At 48.2% G+C, this 18,275-nt stretch overlaps 8 protein-coding genes across 8 annotated transcripts; 6 read left to right on the top strand and 2 right to left on the bottom strand.

The window, feature by feature from the left end:
• Nucleotides 1-192: 192 nt before the first annotated feature.
• Nucleotides 193-2,174, top strand: DFJ58DRAFT_752501 (uncharacterized protein). The gene is made up of 2 exons (XM_041387843.1): nt 193-461; nt 516-2,174. Exons 1-2 carry the CDS (start codon nt 412-414, stop codon nt 1,678-1,680), a joined length of 1,215 nt encoding a protein of 404 aa, XP_041251215.1. The 5' UTR covers nt 193-411; the 3' UTR covers nt 1,681-2,174.
• Nucleotides 2,175-2,963: 789 nt separating this feature from the next.
• Nucleotides 2,964-5,823, top strand: DFJ58DRAFT_4897 (WD40 repeat-like protein). Its single transcript, XM_041380641.1, has 10 exons — nt 2,964-3,004; nt 3,067-3,505; nt 3,562-3,712; nt 3,773-3,915; nt 3,969-4,431; nt 4,483-4,629; nt 4,679-4,795; nt 4,846-5,096; nt 5,152-5,233; nt 5,290-5,823. Exons 2-10 carry the CDS (start codon nt 3,189-3,191, stop codon nt 5,749-5,751), a joined length of 2,133 nt encoding a protein of 710 aa, XP_041251216.1. The 5' UTR covers nt 2,964-3,004; nt 3,067-3,188; the 3' UTR covers nt 5,752-5,823.
• A 233-nt stretch (nt 5,824-6,056) lies between these two features.
• Nucleotides 6,057-8,539, top strand: DFJ58DRAFT_851136 (putative copper radical oxidase; the record flags this gene model as incomplete). The annotated part of the gene is given in 6 exon segments (XM_041393810.1): nt 6,057-7,422; nt 7,442-7,954; nt 7,996-8,007; nt 8,027-8,102; nt 8,153-8,396; nt 8,452-8,539. The coding sequence occupies 6 exon segments, from the start codon at nt 6,109-6,111 to the stop codon at nt 8,537-8,539; spliced, it is 2,247 nt and encodes a 748-aa protein (XP_041251217.1). The 5' UTR covers nt 6,057-6,108.
• A 75-nt stretch (nt 8,540-8,614) lies between these two features.
• DFJ58DRAFT_752511 (uncharacterized protein) lies at nt 8,615-9,850 on the bottom strand. Its single transcript, XM_041387844.1, has 5 exons — nt 9,341-9,850; nt 9,206-9,289; nt 9,050-9,153; nt 8,900-8,950; nt 8,615-8,866 (listed from the first exon to the last, which is right to left on the bottom strand). The coding sequence occupies exons 1-5, from the start codon at nt 9,746-9,748 to the stop codon at nt 8,725-8,727; spliced, it is 789 nt and encodes a 262-aa protein (XP_041251218.1). The 5' UTR covers nt 9,749-9,850; the 3' UTR covers nt 8,615-8,724.
• A 570-nt stretch (nt 9,851-10,420) lies between these two features.
• Nucleotides 10,421-11,243, top strand: DFJ58DRAFT_835467 (uncharacterized protein; the record flags this gene model as incomplete). The annotated part of the gene is made up of 2 exons (XM_041392248.1): nt 10,421-10,756; nt 10,809-11,243. The coding sequence occupies 2 exons, from the start codon at nt 10,421-10,423 to the stop codon at nt 11,241-11,243; spliced, it is 771 nt and encodes a 256-aa protein (XP_041251219.1).
• Nucleotides 11,244-11,968: 725 nt separating this feature from the next.
• On the top strand, nt 11,969-13,155 carry DFJ58DRAFT_712437 (tubulin binding cofactor C-domain-containing protein; the record flags this gene model as incomplete). The annotated part of the gene is made up of 6 exons (XM_041383861.1): nt 11,969-12,044; nt 12,097-12,230; nt 12,281-12,450; nt 12,645-12,741; nt 12,795-12,905; nt 12,955-13,155. The coding sequence occupies 6 exons, from the start codon at nt 11,969-11,971 to the stop codon at nt 13,153-13,155; spliced, it is 789 nt and encodes a 262-aa protein (XP_041251220.1).
• A 1,823-nt stretch (nt 13,156-14,978) lies between these two features.
• Nucleotides 14,979-16,955, top strand: DFJ58DRAFT_712438 (glycosyltransferase family 22 protein; the record flags this gene model as incomplete). The annotated part of the gene is made up of 10 exons (XM_041383862.1): nt 14,979-15,221; nt 15,272-15,376; nt 15,430-15,572; nt 15,631-15,713; nt 15,907-16,049; nt 16,078-16,187; nt 16,216-16,449; nt 16,479-16,529; nt 16,585-16,672; nt 16,746-16,955. The coding sequence occupies 10 exons, from the start codon at nt 14,979-14,981 to the stop codon at nt 16,953-16,955; spliced, it is 1,410 nt and encodes a 469-aa protein (XP_041251221.1).
• Nucleotides 16,956-16,995: 40 nt separating this feature from the next.
• DFJ58DRAFT_752541 (uncharacterized protein) lies at nt 16,996-18,136 on the bottom strand. Its single transcript, XM_041387845.1, has 3 exons — nt 18,014-18,136; nt 17,786-17,976; nt 16,996-17,685 (listed from the first exon to the last, which is right to left on the bottom strand). Exons 1-3 carry the CDS (start codon nt 18,054-18,056, stop codon nt 17,251-17,253), a joined length of 669 nt encoding a protein of 222 aa, XP_041251222.1. The 5' UTR covers nt 18,057-18,136; the 3' UTR covers nt 16,996-17,250.
• Nucleotides 18,137-18,275: the final 139 nt, after the last annotated feature.

Here is an 18,275-nt window from a genome sequence, read left to right on the forward strand (position 1 = left end):
AGTGATGGTGTCAGGTACTTATGACAGCTCAATGTCGCGCAATCAAACGTGCGACGGTGCGCTACGGTAAGAACAATGGGTAGAGAACGTTGCTGACAAATGATCTAATGTACAAATGTGCGAATGTGACGCTATGTGACGTGGTTCCTTGGGTCTCCGGTGAGATCACACGCTTTGACTCAAGTTGGATTCCCGGTCTTGTCTGAATTGAGTCATCTAATTCGTATTTATTATTTCTCAAATATTCTATTCATCGTACCGCCTCCCCCGTATTTAAGCCCGTGCTGTTCCTTTCCATTTTTCTCATAAGTCCCATCATTGCATTTCGACGACGCCTTCAACAGCGTACTCCAGTCCTTCATAAAACAAGCTTAGTCCTTTACGGTACCCTTTGTTGCCCAACTAAGCCTCATGTTCGAGGAGATATGTCTAACATGTTCTAAACACCTCCGCGATGATGGGTATGCACTTCCCTATACCCAGCTACCTACTTCTGACTTCCTATATCAATATAGTCGTGCTTACTGCAGTGATGAATGCGAAAATTCGGACATGTACAATTCTCCGTCTATTTCTTCTGCCAGCAGTGCCCTTTCGTCTCCATACATCGATTTTACTCCCGGTGGCGAAGTTCCACCGCTCATGCCATCTGCATTAGGAACCGCGCTCAGCAGTAATTTCCAGAAACGTGGCCGGTATTCTGTATCGTCTTCGTCCACCTCTTCAGCTTCGTGGTCCCTCTTCACTGATGCTGAAGAGGAGGGCTATGCTTCCGTCGGTATTGACGACGAAGCCGTCTATGAAGGGGATGGTTTAGAGTCAGGTGTATCCGGTGACAGCTTCGCACGGTCCGCAGGCTTCTTACATCCGTGTAAGTCCTCAGGACTTAGCTATACTCGCCAACCATCGGCTACCAACAACCGTTCAACCATTCCCCTTCTTCACCGCCGAACATCTTCTACATCTAGCTCAGGTTTCGGACAAGTTCATTCCTCCGCTGAAGATGATGTTGATTCTATAAGCGACGTTCCCTTCCACGAGAAACCTTCGGAGCAAGGGCGGGAGTATAACAAGCTCACTGTTACCTCCAAGTCTAAAAAGAGCCGCAATCGTGCGAGTCTCCCTGCATACTTCTCTCTTCTGCAGGTCAGCTCCCCCCAACGCAGCTCGCCGCCACTTTCCACTAGTTCAGGAAATACAATCAGTCGTGCTTCCCCCCCTACACCAAAATTAGCTTCATTGCTAGCTATTTCTGGCATTCGCCCTGTCGCCGAAGCCACGCCCCGCGGGCGGCGACGCGAACCCGATACGAGTAGTCGCTCCAACTCCCGTTCTCGTGCACGCCAGCAGACCCTGGTTCCTGGCCTTCGTGAACGTCAGGACAGCCGCAGCAGCGTCGAGCAAGTCTTTGATTGGACCTGTGCTCCGTTGACTCGGGGTCGTCCAAGTGTACGACGCAACTCGTCACCACTTCCGAAGATGATGTCCTCGATGCAGCAATTCGAGGAGACACCTTTCGTTAATTCCATTAATGAAACACACGAACGCAGGGGCCGCTTCAAGCGCAACGAGCTTGGCGGACCAGGCTCGCGTGATGCGCCGGGTTATGGAAATGGCAGGAGCGGCCTGCGAGATCGGGTGCGAGAGCGCCAGCGCGGTATTGATACTGGTCTTCTGTAACCACACCCCCAGAACTCATTTTTCGTTGCGCATGCCGCGCCGATATATTTATGCACCTCAGGCGTGACAAAACCAATGACCCGAGTAAATGACTTCCTCGGCTCTGCCTACGACCATGATCGACCTCACTCTATCGCCTCTGCATCGTACTCTCGCCACATTGCACTCAAAAAATAACCGCACCAGCCAGCTTGACATTCACTCTTCTATATCGACCATACGTAACATATCTACACCATCAAAGTATACGGCAGAACTTCTAGTAGTCGCAGAAAATTTACGGAAATCACAGCACGCATTCTTCGTCTTCACATCACCATTCATTACTTATTCGTGGTCGTCACATTCAAAACTAGCATTCATCGTACCATTTAGCATCGACTTTCACCATTCTGTGATCGTCACATCGGATCGAGGGGAATCATTATCAAGTACCATACATTGTTCAATATTCAACTGAGATTGTGCAATAATATTCGCTCTTCCTGTGCGGGCTACATGACAGATCAGAGATGGCGGCGGGCTGTGGTATGCACCTCATTGCAAACACGCAGACCTGAGCTCCATTAACAAGAGGTGACTACAGTAGATGTCCAGTACTGACTAGTGGTGCCGTATCATATCAAAGTATTAGCTCCGATTCTTTGATACACAGCAATGTAACGTGTTTCACGGTAATTCGTGAGCTAAAGATAAGCCACAAAACCCGGTAACGTATTCCCCCAGCAAGCAAACATGATGACGAGGCTGGGCACAGGCAAGGACCAGCTGATAGTAATAACGTATTAACGCTGCAGAGTGGAGTCAGTGGAGTCCCCTTGTGTCCAGAATATTGTTCGCGGCATGGTCCGAACTGAGGGTGCGAACCTTCGACACGCGACGGCGGACTTCCATTTCAGGAACTTACGGTACTGACTAGACAGGCCCACACCCAAGTCCCCTTCAACCCATCAAGCTGAAGCTTTGTCTTCGTCAGGTATTCATCCTGTACCAACTACTGCCAAATCATCCAGAAATCCACGTAAATATTCTAGTTTCGCAATTGCACTTCTGGTGCTGCATGAACATAGCTAGCCACAGAATCATCAACTTGCCATCATTGATTCACTTACTCAGCTGAATACTGCAGAGGACAATTGTCCTACACGCCTAGGGCCGTCTCCAAGCCTGGAATCTGCAACGGTTGAGAGTCACGGCCAGTCTACTTCTACACAATCAAGGGCAGTTGCTGTACAAGCCCATACAACTACTTCGATACCGGCTACCAGACATCGGTCACAGCTCGAGGAATCTGTAGGTGACTTGCAATCTACTATATCAGCAGGTGCAGCTCGTTTGGTTTTCGTCCAGATCATGTCTACTAACAACTCATTTCTTTATATTCAGATACTGAGGTTTCAAGGCCTCGCAAACGACAAAGAATCGATAGTATAAACACTCTGGACTCCACTTCGACCTCCCTGACTGTCAACAATAGCCTTCGCGTCACTAATTCACCTCTAAGCACCATGCGAATCCCTGAGCCTGATAATCATTCCAATTTATCTTCTTCATATGATTTTGTACCAGAGGCAGGCCCGTCTTGCGTCACCTTGGACAAGGCTAGTCATTCCAATGGAATAAACAAGGAGAATGGGCACTCTGCACCAGTGTCAAATGGCACTACTTCAAACGGATCTCCAACAATGGGGAATGGCCTTGCCAAGCATAGTTCATCCATCCCGCGAGTGTCACTGCCAGGCACCACCCTCTACGACGACCCATATCTTGATCGAGAAGAGTTCGTGAGATTAGTTATCCAAAGTCTTAGAGACGTCGGGTATATGTAAGCGATTTTATTTTTTTGGCTCACATGCTCTTCCCTTATCGCGTTCCCTTCAGAGAATCTGCTGCCACTCTCGAAGCGGAGTCAGGGTACTCGTTAGAAGCACCTGTGGTGTCGGAATTTCGGCAACATATTCTGCGCGGTGCCTGGGCTGATGCAGAACCTTTGCTCGTTGAACTTGGGGTGACTGATACTGACTCTCTTCTGGTATACATATCTTCCTGTATGACGGACATGCTCCTCAGTCTCTGACGGTTCTATTTTTAGGACGCACAGTTCCTCATTGGAAAGCAGAAGTATCTTGAATTACTCGAGGCACGGAAAACCACCGCTGCGCTGCAGGTGCTGCGGAACGATCTGGCTCCTTACAGTACCACGTCAGAACAGGGGGAACTCCACGTATTATCTAGGTGCGCTCTTTGAAATATCTCCATATTGTACATTTGTGATAACTCTCGTCCAGCTTGATGATGTGTTCAGATCCCCAAGATCTGCGCCGACGTGCATCCTGGGATGGAGCGTCGGGAATTTCACGGCGACAACTTCTTGATGATCTACAACGTCAGTATGAGATCCCAATGGAAATATCTCTTGGTAGTCCTATGCGTTTTGTTCAGCTATTGACGTCTTGCCTCGCAGATTATATACCTTCTTCGACCATGATTCCCCAACGCCGTTTTTCTACTCTTCTTGCACAGTCGCGAGAATATCAGCGATATCGCTGCCTCTACCATAACTCACCTGTGGATCCATCTTCATCCTCATTATTTAGTGACCACACATGCGACAAGGAATCCTTCCCTCGAATAACAACCACCATCCTCGAGGTCCATTCAGATGAGGTGTGGAACGTGGCCTGGAGTCACGATGGTACTCGTCTTGCAAGCGCAAGTAAAGACAAGACTGCTATTATTTGGCGCATTGGGGTTGGTTGGACTGACTCGCAACATCGAACGTGCTAATTTTTGACTCCACAGCTCGAGGCAGAACCGTCATCCCGTGATTGTATAGTAGAATTCATCTTGCGCGATCACCCATATCCTCTTGGTTGTTTGGCTTGGTCACTAGACGACTCTATCTTATCTACGTCTGCGGATCACCTCATTTTGCTATGGAACACAAAGGTTAACTTTAAATTCTCATGTCTTGCTTTGCGATACTTATGAGCTGTAGACTGGAGCTCTGATGAAGACACTCGAGAATCATGCTGAGACAGTATCTGCCTTGGTATGGCTACCCGACGGCTCAGGGTTTATGTCGGGTAGCCTTGATCGCAAGATCATATTATGGGTATGCTTATCGTAGGTTTATGTTATCGCGCCTCACCTCATCTTGAACAGGACATGGAGGGCGAACTACGGGAATCATGGAATGATATAGCTATACGTGTCACTGACGCTGCAGTGACTCCTGACGTGAGACGCCTGGTCGCTGTTGGGATGGGATACAACCCTCCTCCAGCGTTGGCTCGTGCCAACGTCCGAGACGCATCGCCACCCATTGTATCTAATGGCAACGGCAATGCAGTGGTGCCGCGTTCGCCAGAGAATCGAATGATCATCTACGATCTCAAGACGGGACAGGTTGAGCTGTATGTTCCAAGCATGTTTGTTTCAGCATGTTTGTTCATCGATCTTTGCACGCAGATCTGTTCACATGGAGGGTGAACTTACTAGCGTGAAGATTTCCGAGGATTCTCGGTATGCGTTAATCAATCACGCTCCAGATGTGACTACCCTTTTTCTTGTATCAAACCCAACCATATCACTGACCATGCATTAAAGGAAATCCATCTGTGGGACTTGGAGGAGTTCAGGCTTGCACGCAAGTTCACTGGGCAACGACAGGGTCACCATGTCATCCGCAGTTGCTTTGGTGGCATCGATGGCAACTTCGTCGTTAGTGGGAGTGAAGGTATAAACGACGTTCATAGCGTCCTGCTAGTTCGTACTCACAAAACATTTCCAGATCGCAATGTCTATGTTTGGCATCGCGACACGGGTACACTTCTAGAGGTACTGGAAGGTCACGGCTTGGGAAGCGTGAATTCCGTGGCCTGGAACCCCCGCAATAAGCGCATGTTTGCATCGTGTTCGGACGATAACACGATACGTGTGTGGGAGGCACCTGTTTCCGCGGGTGAACTGCTTCGAGGGTTTGGCATCTCTGCATCCGAGCCGGAGATGATTGGGAAGGGAAAGGGCAAAGTAAAGCAACCTTGGGCCTATAACGATGGAGGGCTATAGTGAAGTAGGGCTCTTTGGGACTCAGCGGACATCAATGATCTTTCGTGATTCGTGAATGCTTTTGCATTCTCACTGCTATTTTTCCCTCATCGCATGCCTCATTGCACAACATACAGTCTGATCAATTATCTTCAACACGACATATCACGCATAGTATAGATTGTTAAAGTAGCAACCCCGACAAGGACGTAGGATAGTGTTCACTACATAACTAACTCGAATTATTTTTAAAATGTCACGTGAGCGTGTCGTGTCGCGTCGCGTCGCACTTGTCCATCCTACCCAGACATCTCAAGGACACCGCTGACCGTTTCACATTCTTTACCTTCGCTAAATCACACCCCTTTGTCTTCTTATATGATTATTCTTGCACTACTTTCGTTTCCGGTGCTTTGGGCATTCGCCTGGGGCAAGGAGACCGCGTGGAACGGTCAGACCCCTCCAGGGACAGACACACCGGGTCCATTCTGGCCCTATTACGTCCCGCCAGGAGCAAAAAGTTACGATTCATCATCTCCGCTCATTCACTTTACTGGTTCTTGGTTCGACTCTTTTAATAACATGTACGTCGCGATGACCCTGCGTTGGACCGACGAGAAAGGAGCTGCTGCTTGGATGACGTTTGTGGGTACTGGTATCGAGTGGTTTGGTGGTCTGGACAGGAGTCATGGAATCGCCGCGGTGTTCATCGATGGGAAAAAAGTGCAGGAGATCGATACCTGGAGCAACGTGTCGCGCAAACAGCAACGGATCTTCTGGACTTTTAACCTGCCGTACGGGAAACACACCATCAAGGTTAGAAACCTTGGGAAGGGACGAGTTGACAGCCCGGTTATCGACATAGATGCCTTTGTTGTTACGGAAGGTCATACGAACCTTCCCATGACCCTTCCTCCGACCCTTGACCTGTCAAATGCAGCAACGCAGCCAGGACAGATTCAACCCTTTTCGCAAACTCAATGGACACTGGAACAAAAGGGCGTAACCGGCGTATCTGCCATGCAGCTTACCGTGATCTCCGATACCCACGCTCTTATCATCGATAAAGTTGAACATAATCCCATATCGATCGGGGGGCATCCAGCATGGGCTGCCTTGTTCAACCTCCGGACGCATGCCGTTAGGCCGCTCAAGGTCGAATCCAACTCCTTTTGTGCCGGCGGGACTTTTCTGAGCAACGGAACTCTGATAAACGTCGGTGGTAATCCTGTGGTCGGTGGGTACACGTCTGCAGCAGACTTTGGAGACCTCGATGGCTTGCAGGCAGTTCGCATCTTCGAGCCTTGTCCATCTGCCTCCGCCGCTCATTGCAACATCTACGAGAATCACTCTCGCATCCGCATGGCTAGCCCCCGTTGGTATAATACAGTTATTCGAATCTCGGACGGAAGCGCTATGATTATTGGCGGATCAAAGAAGGGCGGTTGGATGAATAACGAGACGGTGAATAACCCTACTATTGAATACTGGCCCCCAAAGTCTATCCACAACTCGATTGGCCTCCCCATACATCTACCGTTCCTCGTCCGCACCCTCAACGCGAACCTTTTCCCTATCGTATTCTCACTTCCAGACGATAGGATCTTCATCGCCGCCAATCAAGACGCTATAATATATGACTGGCGGACGAATCAGGAACAGCGTCTTCCGCGAATCCCTAACGAATGCCGAGTTACGTATCCTATGGCAGCTGCTGGCCTCCTCCTTCCTTTGTCTCCCCGAAGATGGTTACACAGCGGAAATCTTGTTGTGCGGAGGTTCCACGATTGACGACAAGAAACCAGGTTACGAGATATCTTCTCAAGATCCAGCATCTTCCCAATGCTCTCGCCTGCTGCTTACCGACCAAGGAATTGCTGCAGGGTGGGTGGTCGAACAGATGCCTGAGGCGCGTCACATGCCAGATGCAGTCTTGCTCCCAACTGGCGAGGTTCTGATCGTCAATGGCGCGAGAACTGGAATCTCAGGCTACGGCAACGTTATCGATCAGGTTGGGCAGTCGAACGCAGACCATCCGGTCCTTACGCCAGTTTTATATGATCCCACCGCCCCAGCTGGGCGACGCTTTTCCTCCGAGGGAATGACAAGTAGTGCGATTCCGAGGATGTACCACTCGGTCGCGACACTGACGCCCAATGGCGATATCATGGTAGCTGGGAGCAACCCGAACTTGGATCGGAGCGAGGTGAAGTATGGGACAGGAGTATAGAGTTGAGTGGGTTCGGTCCTCCATACATGAAAAAGAACAGACCGCTCGTGCACAAGCCCCCCTAAGGCTCTCCTGTATGGACAGAACCTCACCCTGAGTGTCAAATTCCCACCTTCCACAGATAAAGCCCCGAATATCAAAGGTAAGTTTGCTACCACTCAGTTCGTACCTCCAACCTCACAGTCACCTTAGTTGCACTGATGGATCTTGGCTTTGTGACCCATGCTGTTCACGCGAACAGCCGTCTGGTGTACCTGAGCTCTTCACTCTTCAGTGATGGACATTCGCTACAGATTACTGGTCCACCTAGACCTGCCGTGTATCCACCAGGACCAGGTTGGATATACGTTGTCGTGGACGGTGTCCCCAGCGTCGGATTTCAGGTGATGATAGGGAACGGTGATGGACCACCTGTGGACCACACTGCCTGGGACAAGTGACATCCACCTTTCCCCCTTTTTTATTTGCATTACTGAAGCATTCATTGACAGTTTGCTGAAAATGACTGCGGTGGACCAATACGAAGCATCGAAGACGAAAGGAAAGAAAAAAGGAAAGAATGTCGACAACACAGAGTAATATATATGCTATCCTAGCTTCCACGGATTGCTCAACCGTTGGCCTCTCGTCCTGTTATCTATTTTGCTCGCGGGCTGACGTTTGAGCTTAATATGTATTGCCAGCAATAGATTTGTACACAACGTTTTTGTATCATGATGAAGTATGAAAAACAAAGATAATAAATCCGTCTATACACAAAAAAGTTACAGGGCCCGCTGCTTCATACGACTGCTGACAGTCCTAAGTCCTGCATAAACTTTTCCGGGTGGTGAACCCAAGATTAAAGAAACAATTGCATCACGCGCAATTTTGATGTTTTGGAAGGAGCCCATGATGTGGATTTTCCTGTGCCAGAGGCATCAATTATGCTGTCAAGACGAAATAAGAGAATAGAGATTTACGTAGTCGGCGAGCACGATACGAGTCCGGCTAGTGTTCTCGATTGTGAAATTTGGTTTTGCCGTCCTGTCCCGCTATCCGTCCTGAAACGATTATCAGCGAAATAATATATAATACATGCTCATATACCGACCGATTGCTCTGCTAAGATGATCGCCATGAAGTGTTTTTACGTCTTTAATCTCGAATGAGTCGAGGTAAAGATCGTCCATTCGTAGAAGTGCTATCGCGTCCTGTAAATCAATAGCTTAGATATGCATGAAGATATCAGCAATCAGCACTCACGTTGACGTCAAATCCAAGAGCATATGCCTTCACAAAATCGGCTCCTTTCTGCAGAGCACCGATTTCTGTGGTAGCTTTTGATGTCTGCAGCGATGCGATAAGCATAGAATCTCCAAGGACAGGCGAACGCAGTACTCTAATTTCCAAACACCGTCTCTGAATATTCATTCGCACTTGTAGCCCAAGGATCTCGGTGAGAGGACTGAAAATATTTATCCAGTCCTTTTTTATAGGTGTCATGCGATGCGGAGGTATTGGAATCCGCCTCGTCTCTGATTTCAGAGTAGATTGTGTCGCAGATGCTGGCAAGGCCGGAAAAGAGGGCGCTGAGCTTGCCTCTAGGGCGGCGGTAGGGTCAACTTCGATCATCAAATCGTCATCTTCGGCCGTGTGATTTGAGTTCAGAGGGGGAATAACCCCCGAAGACATCTCTTCGTCGCCGTCAACTTGTGTGGTATTGGCAGCCGTGCGTGCTTTCTTCTTACTCATGCTTCGGCGGTTTTTGGTGGCAGATGTGTTCTGCTCTACGTGTGCGACGACCATGTCTGCTAATGATGGATGGGAAATGAATTGTTCTAGTATGAGACCTTGAGGATTCAGGCCTTGGAATACTTCGAGGATGTCGTGCAAAGAAGTGCAAGTCACATGACCTCGATGTCACTGATCAAGCAAATTGTCCGACTCTTATAGCATTAACCCTGGAAGCTTGAAGCTTGACACCATAACCGACTAAATGTCGGGCCACACGAAGGACATGAATGACAGCCATACTGAGGGTAATTACATCTTCAATAACTCTGATGTGCTTAGAAGGAGAGCTTTTCAGCGCTGCAGGCCCTGTTCAATTCGCTCGCACTCAAAGGACCGGATACGAGTCCGTCTTCAAAGCTAACACCTTCGCAACTCAAACATCTCGCTCTTAAAATAGATGAGATATTCGGAGGCGCAAGTGACGGTGAAGGCTTGCAACGGAATGAGAAGGGCGAAGTACGTCTTCAAACCTGTGTCCACTATGTGTATTGAATTCTTGATCTATATTAAAAGCTTCTTAACGACGAGGGTCTCCCGATCATAGACATCACTGAACCTGCTGTGGATATCAGTGATGTTCACTCTCCAGGGGCCTCGTTTCATGAGCCGGATCTCACACCAGAATCATCTCTATCTGCTTCGGAGAGGGAACAGCGCCGTCGCACACGAGATCACATTTTGGACATGCTTGAAGAAGAGGAACAATTACAATTGCAAAGAAACGAGGCAGAAGAAAGGGAGAAGCGGATGGAGGATATACATAAGCGCAAGGAGGCCGCGAAAACTTTTGCTAATCCCAGCTCGCCGGATGAATCATTGCCACACGGGTCTTACACTTCGGGCGGTGACTCCGATGACGAATCAGATGAGGGCCTGCTCGAAGAGGAATTCGATTGGGATTCTGCACAGCACCACCGAGAAGTGGCCCTGGAGTATTATAAGAAGCGTCATGTTATTGGTGCAGAGGCTACCCGAGCGATGACTTCGCACACGCATGATGATGAAGAATGGAACCAAGGGGTCAGTATTTTTCTTCTTGTTCAACCCCGAAATTTCAACAAGTCGACTACAGGATATTACCCCAAATCAGCGCCCAAAACCTAGCGTGTCGCGCTTCAGGGCTGATCATATGGCCATGGCATATGACAGATCTACCTCTACTTCGCTTGGTCCATCAGTTATCCCGGCCTCTCGACAAAAATCCTTGCAAGAAGCTATCCGGTTGGGAAAAGTTGAAAACAACCATCTTGTTGGCGGCGAGGAGGGGGAAAGCGGAAGCGAGGATGAGGCCGTCCGAGAGGTCTTGGAGCTTCTGAGCAATGGCCGCATACATAATGCTGGTCCCGTGGGCAATGGCTACATCCATAATGATGGTCCCGTGGGCAATGACCGCATCCAGAATGCTGGTCCTGGCGTCATGCGCTCGACTGTGCCAGAATTAAGCGCAGGTTCTGCGAGGAGCGCGGCAGACGCAGTCACCAGCAGTTCCGAGAGGAAAGATATCTAGGTTCAAAGCAGAGAGGATGTAGGATGCACCTCAGCGTGCAGGTAGGATGGACGATGAATGATTATAATTGACTTACTACTCTACAGACGTAACAATCACACTCGAATTCAAGAAGTCGCACCGCAGTTGGTACAAACGCATCGTTGAGAACTCGTTTTGTATTTTCACAGATCCCTATATCTGTGATGGCCAACAAACCATGGACGACGCGTGGGCCTGCTATCTGACTCGTCGAATGAAGATGAAGAATGGCAGAATAAATAGAAAGCTCACGAGTAGCTCAGGGTATCTTGTATCAAGGCCCGGCATTTTGATAAGTCAAAGGGGAGGTATATTCAATGCAGGGTAGATGATGCTCCGAAGGCGTGGTGGACTAACCCCGTGTGAGGTGTCCATATCCAAAGACGTGGTAGTTCTTATGCCTGGAAGTATTCATCTAGCTGGAAGAATCCTTGAATGCTAAGAGCGGTCCATCACAAGAACCAATACATCGACTAGCTTTTGTAATGTAGACAGTAACTGTAATCCGTCACAATATGACAGTTTGTTAGATATGGCCATGGTCGTGTATGATATAGTACATACGAGGTACTCGTGCACTTCGTTTCAACTCGTTAGTCCGAACTGTCGATACCGATTTACCACCTCGATTCGATTCGCCTCTGCGGCAACACTACCGATCGGACTCGGAGTTATCCTGCAGCTGGTTCCACTTGACCACTATGATGTCCGCTGACGGCGCAGAGGCACTCTGGACGTTTTCTCAAGCATTCACGTCCTCTTTCCAAGCGTCTTGTACTGGTAAAGCCCTTTACCTTTACACCGATCCTACCGACGTTACTATAGTCCGTAGAACTTGCCACCCGTCTCAAAGTTGCAGATGCGGATTCTGTGCACTCCATTGCCGGAGAAATACAGGCTCTCAACAAGCGTTTGACTGAAGCCACTGGGAGACTTCCAAGCTACGATCAAAGACAAAATGAACTGGTGCATGCCCTGTGTCTGATTTTGATATCTGAGCTAATCAAACTGGAAAGCAACTCAAAGCATTAGAGAAGTCACTCGAGGAGTTGCGCTCATCGACCACAGGGAAAACAAAATTCGCTTTTAAACGGAAGATCAAGATACCAGCATCAGCATCAACAGAGACCGCAACTGCTACCTGCTCGGGTGAATGCACCAGCGATACCTCCTTCAACAATATCTAGTGCCTCCAGAACGATATCCAACCACTCCAATTGCTACCTCTCTATATCGTGCCTTTCTGGTCCCAGCTCATCCACAGATCACATAGAAGTGTCTATAATGAGAATATCGAGTAGCATCTTAAATCTTCTTACAGTCCACGGATGAGTCAACCCTGTCTGCTAATACCGTTTCCCTTTCGGCGCTTCACATCAGCGACATACAGAATTCAATTCTCATTCTAGGGATCGTCGATGGTAGCATTATGTTGCACAACTTAACAAATTGCGTGGTTGTTGCTGGATGTCACCAGGTAGGGTTATATTGTCTGTGTATGTTACGCTCTGCTGTGCTCATGACTGGCAGTTCAGGATGCACAATTCCACTGCCGTAGATGCATATCTTGACATTACATCGAATCCAATCATCGAAAGCTGTGATCAAGTGAGGTTCGGCATGTACCCGAGCGAGTTGAAGGTTCAATCCTTTCACTATTTCATCTATTTAAATGCCAACGTCACCACAGATGACCACTGATCAGCCACCTCTGGTCACCGAAAATCATACCGAGTTCCCCTTCTTGCCCCAGGACTTCTCGCACATTCGCGCCACACCATCACCCAATTGGAGAGCGCTGGAGGAAGACAAGTTAGTTCATGATTGGCCCCTTTCAGAGACCAATTACACTGTCCAACTCGAAAGGGTATTACCCCGTCCCAAAATCTGATGCTTATTGCTGACGGACTTGATGTCCCCGGGCACACACGTGGATGCTAGTAGGTGAAGAAGCAGTTACTGTCATGATAATGAACCCCATCGATTGACTATGTTGACGTCCAGTCAGATGTACTAAACGCTTCGTTCACCTTCGGACGATTTCTACCATGAATTACAATAAGAGATGTCTGTACGCTACGTTTGCCGTTGTCTTTTCCTCTTCCTCTCTTTCAAATAGCGTTCGAATGTCTCGTCGACATTGCACTCTCGAAGTGTGGTGTATAGCTGTCCGTGTGCGAATGAATTTGTACGCAGGTCAAGTACGACTTTCTCTAGTGTCAGCTCTTAACATTCGTTGAATGTCGTTGCATAAGCAGGTCGTAGGGGAAACTGTTTGCAATTTACGGACCGGCTTGAACGCGCTGGATTGAAAGAGAAGGTGATGCGAGGTAGGCAATGTATCTCTCCAGTATGAGGAATCTGAACCATGTGATGAAGAGGGGTGATGTGAACTCGTGCATTCCGTACTAATCCGTTTTCGACAGAGATGTTTCGTTGTATTGCGCATACAGGATTACTTTGAGATCCAATCAATGGGGAGGCGTGTGTGGATGTGTCAACATCCCGAGGTAGTCTGGAGGAGCTTGCTCTGCTTCTTTGAGAGTGTCCGAGCTGAAGTCCCGTTCCTCAGTATGTGTTTTTCGTCCTTAGCTTGCATTCATGCCCACCATAATCACCAGGTAGGGCGTCCGACATGATGTTGAATTCGTCTTACATATGTTAGATATCAGTGACTACTATCCAATACTATCTCACGGCAAGCATGATGATTCAGTGTTGTAGGGCATACACTGATTGTGACAATTGATTAGCCCGTCTTGATCATACCCTAAAGCTGGATCTCGACGAAATCGACTCAGAATCAAACACTGGCGATCATTCTGTGACGAGAGATTGATATAATATGAACACACAATAACTCGGAGAGCTCCAAACCCTACTCTTCCACTTGTTACGCCCTGTAAACCCATCTACCATATGATCTGCGTTTATCTGATTTCCATGGAATCGCCACAGGGTATGATATTCCATTCAAGTTGGTGGGAAATCCCATATTTGTAGGCAGTGTGGCTGAAACTCATTGTAGGGCATGGGACATACCAGCGGAATGGCTGCCCAATCTCCAGCAGCCATTAGTCGAAGATTGACCAAATCATTTAGAATAGTCCAGAGGTCACTGATGATGTCAATACCTCTCGTTAAAATTCTACACATACTTTCTGATGATGATATCCGGATGTAACCACGAGACAATTCAGAAATATCTGAAAATACTATCGAGCGCAATTGTATAGTATGGCAATCTTCATGATAGACAGATTTACCAGCCTCAACTAACTCAATCCAACCATTCCATTGTGAGAGGAAATTGGCCAACAACCACTGGAGAACCATGAGGCTGATACTTCACATCAATGTCCTGTGAAGTGAATGCAAGTTTGACTGCAGCAATGAGCCCATGTATCAAGCAAAGCTTCATGAAGATAGTGAGAAGTGCGGTGATAATAAGAGCGGGAGGGACGAGGAGTCTCTATAAGGACAAGTAAATCTCAGTCTCTTGAAGGAACTCATTATTAACGGTTCGTCTACCTATAAGGACAAGTAACTACTAAGTAGGCTGTGTGTATTGTAGCCTCTCACCCCCTAAACAATGTTGACTATAAAATCGGAATTCTATATACTATTCCCACGGCAATAATCTATTTGGTCGAACTAAGCAATTGAATTTACCCTAGAACACGCTTCAGTCTCATCCATGATCAAGCAGCGCCTATGACATCGTTGGCGTTGGTCCTTCGCGTTGCAATCGCTCTTAACACCCAAGGATTCTTCCAGCCAGATGAATACTTCCAAGCATTAGAACCTGCCCACCATTACGTCTTTGGATATGGCCACCTCACATGGGAGTGGGTTAGTTCAGCACCCCTTCGGAGCATCATCTACCCTGCGTTGAATATACCTCCCTTTTGGCTTATCAAAACGATGGGCCTTGATGAAAGATACCCTGAGCTACTCGTGAGCTTTCTATTTATTCTGCCATTCTTCATCTTCATTCGACGAGTCAGATAGCAGGCCCACGGATCGTCCATGGTTTGTTGGCTGCCATCACAGATATAGGGACCCGTGAAATTACAAGACGAGTTCTCAACGATGCGTTTGTACCAACTGCGGTGCGATTTCTTGAATTCGAGTGTGATTGACGACTGAAATTGATCTCTTGTAGTACTTTGTCTCTCTGACATCTCTATTCCACTCGTTGTCGCTTTCACGTTCCATGTCGAATTCCCTTGAGACATCGTTGACGACAGCTGCACTAAGCTACTATCCTTGGGACAATGCGCGGTCCGCTGCAGGTGCAGTCGTTCAGTCGCCCAAACTGGTCGTCATTGTGACAAGATATCTCATATGTAAGGAATAGGACTAGAATGCGCATGTGTATTGTGTTTGCTGCGCTGGCGTGCGCAATCAGACCCACCAATGCTATCATCTGGGTTTATATGTTTGGCCGTTCTCGTCCTGCGTCTCGGGCTCCGACTGAAGTCAGGGGTCCATCCTCATTCGCGATTGTTGTGTCATCGGGTTAGTTGCGTTTGTCCGTTTGCGCGATGTAATTGGACAACTCAGGAATTTTCACAGAGCTATGACTATCCATTACAGTCTTTGCGCTCGATTCAGCCTTTTATGGCAGACCCACGCTGAGTCTTGTTGAATTTTCTGCGTGTCAATGCGTCGCCCGTGTCTTTGTTCTACGGCTCCAGCTCTTGGCATTATTACCTATCTCAGGCCCTCCCAATTCTCAGTTCTACATCCTTGCCATTCGCGCTGCATGGTATGCACCTTGCAGTGAATGAACGACGAGAAAAAATTGAAGACAATGCTCGGCTGTATCGCTTGGACATTGGCGGTATTCTCATTTGTTGGACATAAAGAATGGCGTTTTCTCCACCCACTCCTGCCGATGTTACACATCTTTGCGTCAAGGTCCCTAGTGGAGAATGTATCATCGCAGCGCGAATGCCGACGTCAAAGTTTCCCGGGAGAAGAGAAAGAACGTAATACCCAAAACCTTCTCACTCCCAATTCGCACTCGAGATCTATGCCTTCTCTTACTGGCCGTCCCAGCCTCGATATATGTGGTGTTCTTCCATTGCGTAGGACAAATCAAAGTCATGTCGTATTTGCGAAGCTTGCCTCCCGAGAACCTGACGTCAGTAGGGTTCTTGACACCTTGTCATTCGACCCCGTGGCAGGCCTACCTCCACCGGCCCTGAGCTCGCAGCCACCCGGGAGAATGTGGGCTCTTGGGTGTGAGCCACCACTGGGGTAAAACTATCACCATTGTCATAATTTTCGCTTGGGTTTGATATTTTGCATTCAGGCTTCAACATCCTGGCGACTATAAGGACCAGACAGATATCTTTTTCGAAGCGCCTTTGGAATATATGCGAACGCATTTTCCATCGCGTGTGGAACACTTCATACCCTCCTTCACCCTTCGCTTCATCGGTACCAAACGTCACATTCATGGAAACACTTCAGATTGTTGAACAAAGTTCACGATCTTGGGATTTAGGCTGGCGGCATGAGTGGCCACAATATATAGTACTATTTGGTGCACTTCTACGGGAGCCGGGTGTGTTGGACCTATTCCGGGATCAGGGTTATGACGAGGTATGGAAGGGTGGGTTTGAGTGGGAAGGAGAGGGACAGAGAAGGGGCGCTGTTCGGGTCTGGAAACACATCCGTTGAATTCTTCCTCAGCCACAAAAAATCTGAAATCGTCTAACGTATATGATTGAACATGAAAATGATGATTGAGCAAGGGGTGCAGTTCGAGGGATGTATCTGAGAAATTAATACGGCTACATCACAACATGCCAAGTGGACCAAATGTCCACTGGATATCATCTACTTTGCATTCTGACGTTGCATGCGAGTGAGCTGCGAAAACAAAGATATGTTAGCAAGGAAAGTTGATCTGAACATGGATGACTGACTCTGCGACGCTTCTTCAACCTAAATAGGAGAGTAATCAGTCAGTCCATCATCCCTTCACGTTAGAATATGAAACATACTTGTGCTTCTTCATCTTCTTTCGCTTCTTACGCTTTGTGCTATCAGCGTAGATAGTGACCCACTCCTGTGCAGACTCTTTCGCGTTAACTGCGCTATCTCCTGCAGTCTCCCCACCCAAACCAAGTTTTGCCAAGGTGTTTTGCCAGGACACTATTCCACCCACGCGGTTCATGACCAATGCATGACCAAGCTGCCTCGCTGCATCAGCATCGGTCTCAAACGAGGATTCTGGCGGCTCGTCGAGAGTAGGAAATTGCCCCGACTGCAATTGAGTCTTTGGTATCTCTTCCGGTGACTGAAAGAGAGGCACGTCCGGGGGTGCAGACTCAAAGATGGTAGATGGCGGCTGAGATAAGAGGAGAAGTGGTCGGTGCAACGAGAAAAATTGATGGAGATTGAAATCCTGTGACGATATTGTGGGATGCACTTGGTGATGAAATTGGACTTGAAAACGCCGAAGGCGATGTAAATGGCAGTGAAGGGTTATTTCGTGCTGTTTCGACTGCGTTCGAGGCTGGAATCGAAGGATTTTCATCTGCACCTCCGGCCTTCATCTTGCCGCTCCTATTCCCAGAGCTGCTACTGCTCGTTCCGTCGCTTGGTGCGACGCTGGTGTTTCCATTATCAACCTTTGCTCTGCCAGAAGAAACAACAGGCTTGGGAGGCTTAGCAGAATTAAAATATCGACCCCCGCCTGGTTTAGACTGAGAAAAAAGAGGAATAGGCTCTACAATTCGCCGCTGGCGATTTGAAAAGACGTGGTAGGAAAGACATAAGTGTCTTCCTTCTGGCGTCTGGCCAGTAAGAGTAACTCGGAGGACTTGCTGTTGTGTACAATTGAAGAGAAGTGTTCAACCAAAACGGGTTAACATTGTTGTGGCGCATAAATCGGCCGAAAGATCGAGAGCGGCCGCGGCCAAGGCTTCCTGCCTCTCACTCACAATGCTCTCTAACACGTTGAACACTGGATATTTATTATTTGGTCGATACAGG

The sequence above is a fragment of the Suillus subalutaceus genome (assembly GCF_016647625.1).
Source record: "Suillus subalutaceus strain FC151 chromosome Unknown DFJ58scaffold_1, whole genome shotgun sequence".
NCBI lineage: Eukaryota > Fungi > Basidiomycota > Agaricomycetes > Boletales > Suillaceae > Suillus > Suillus subalutaceus.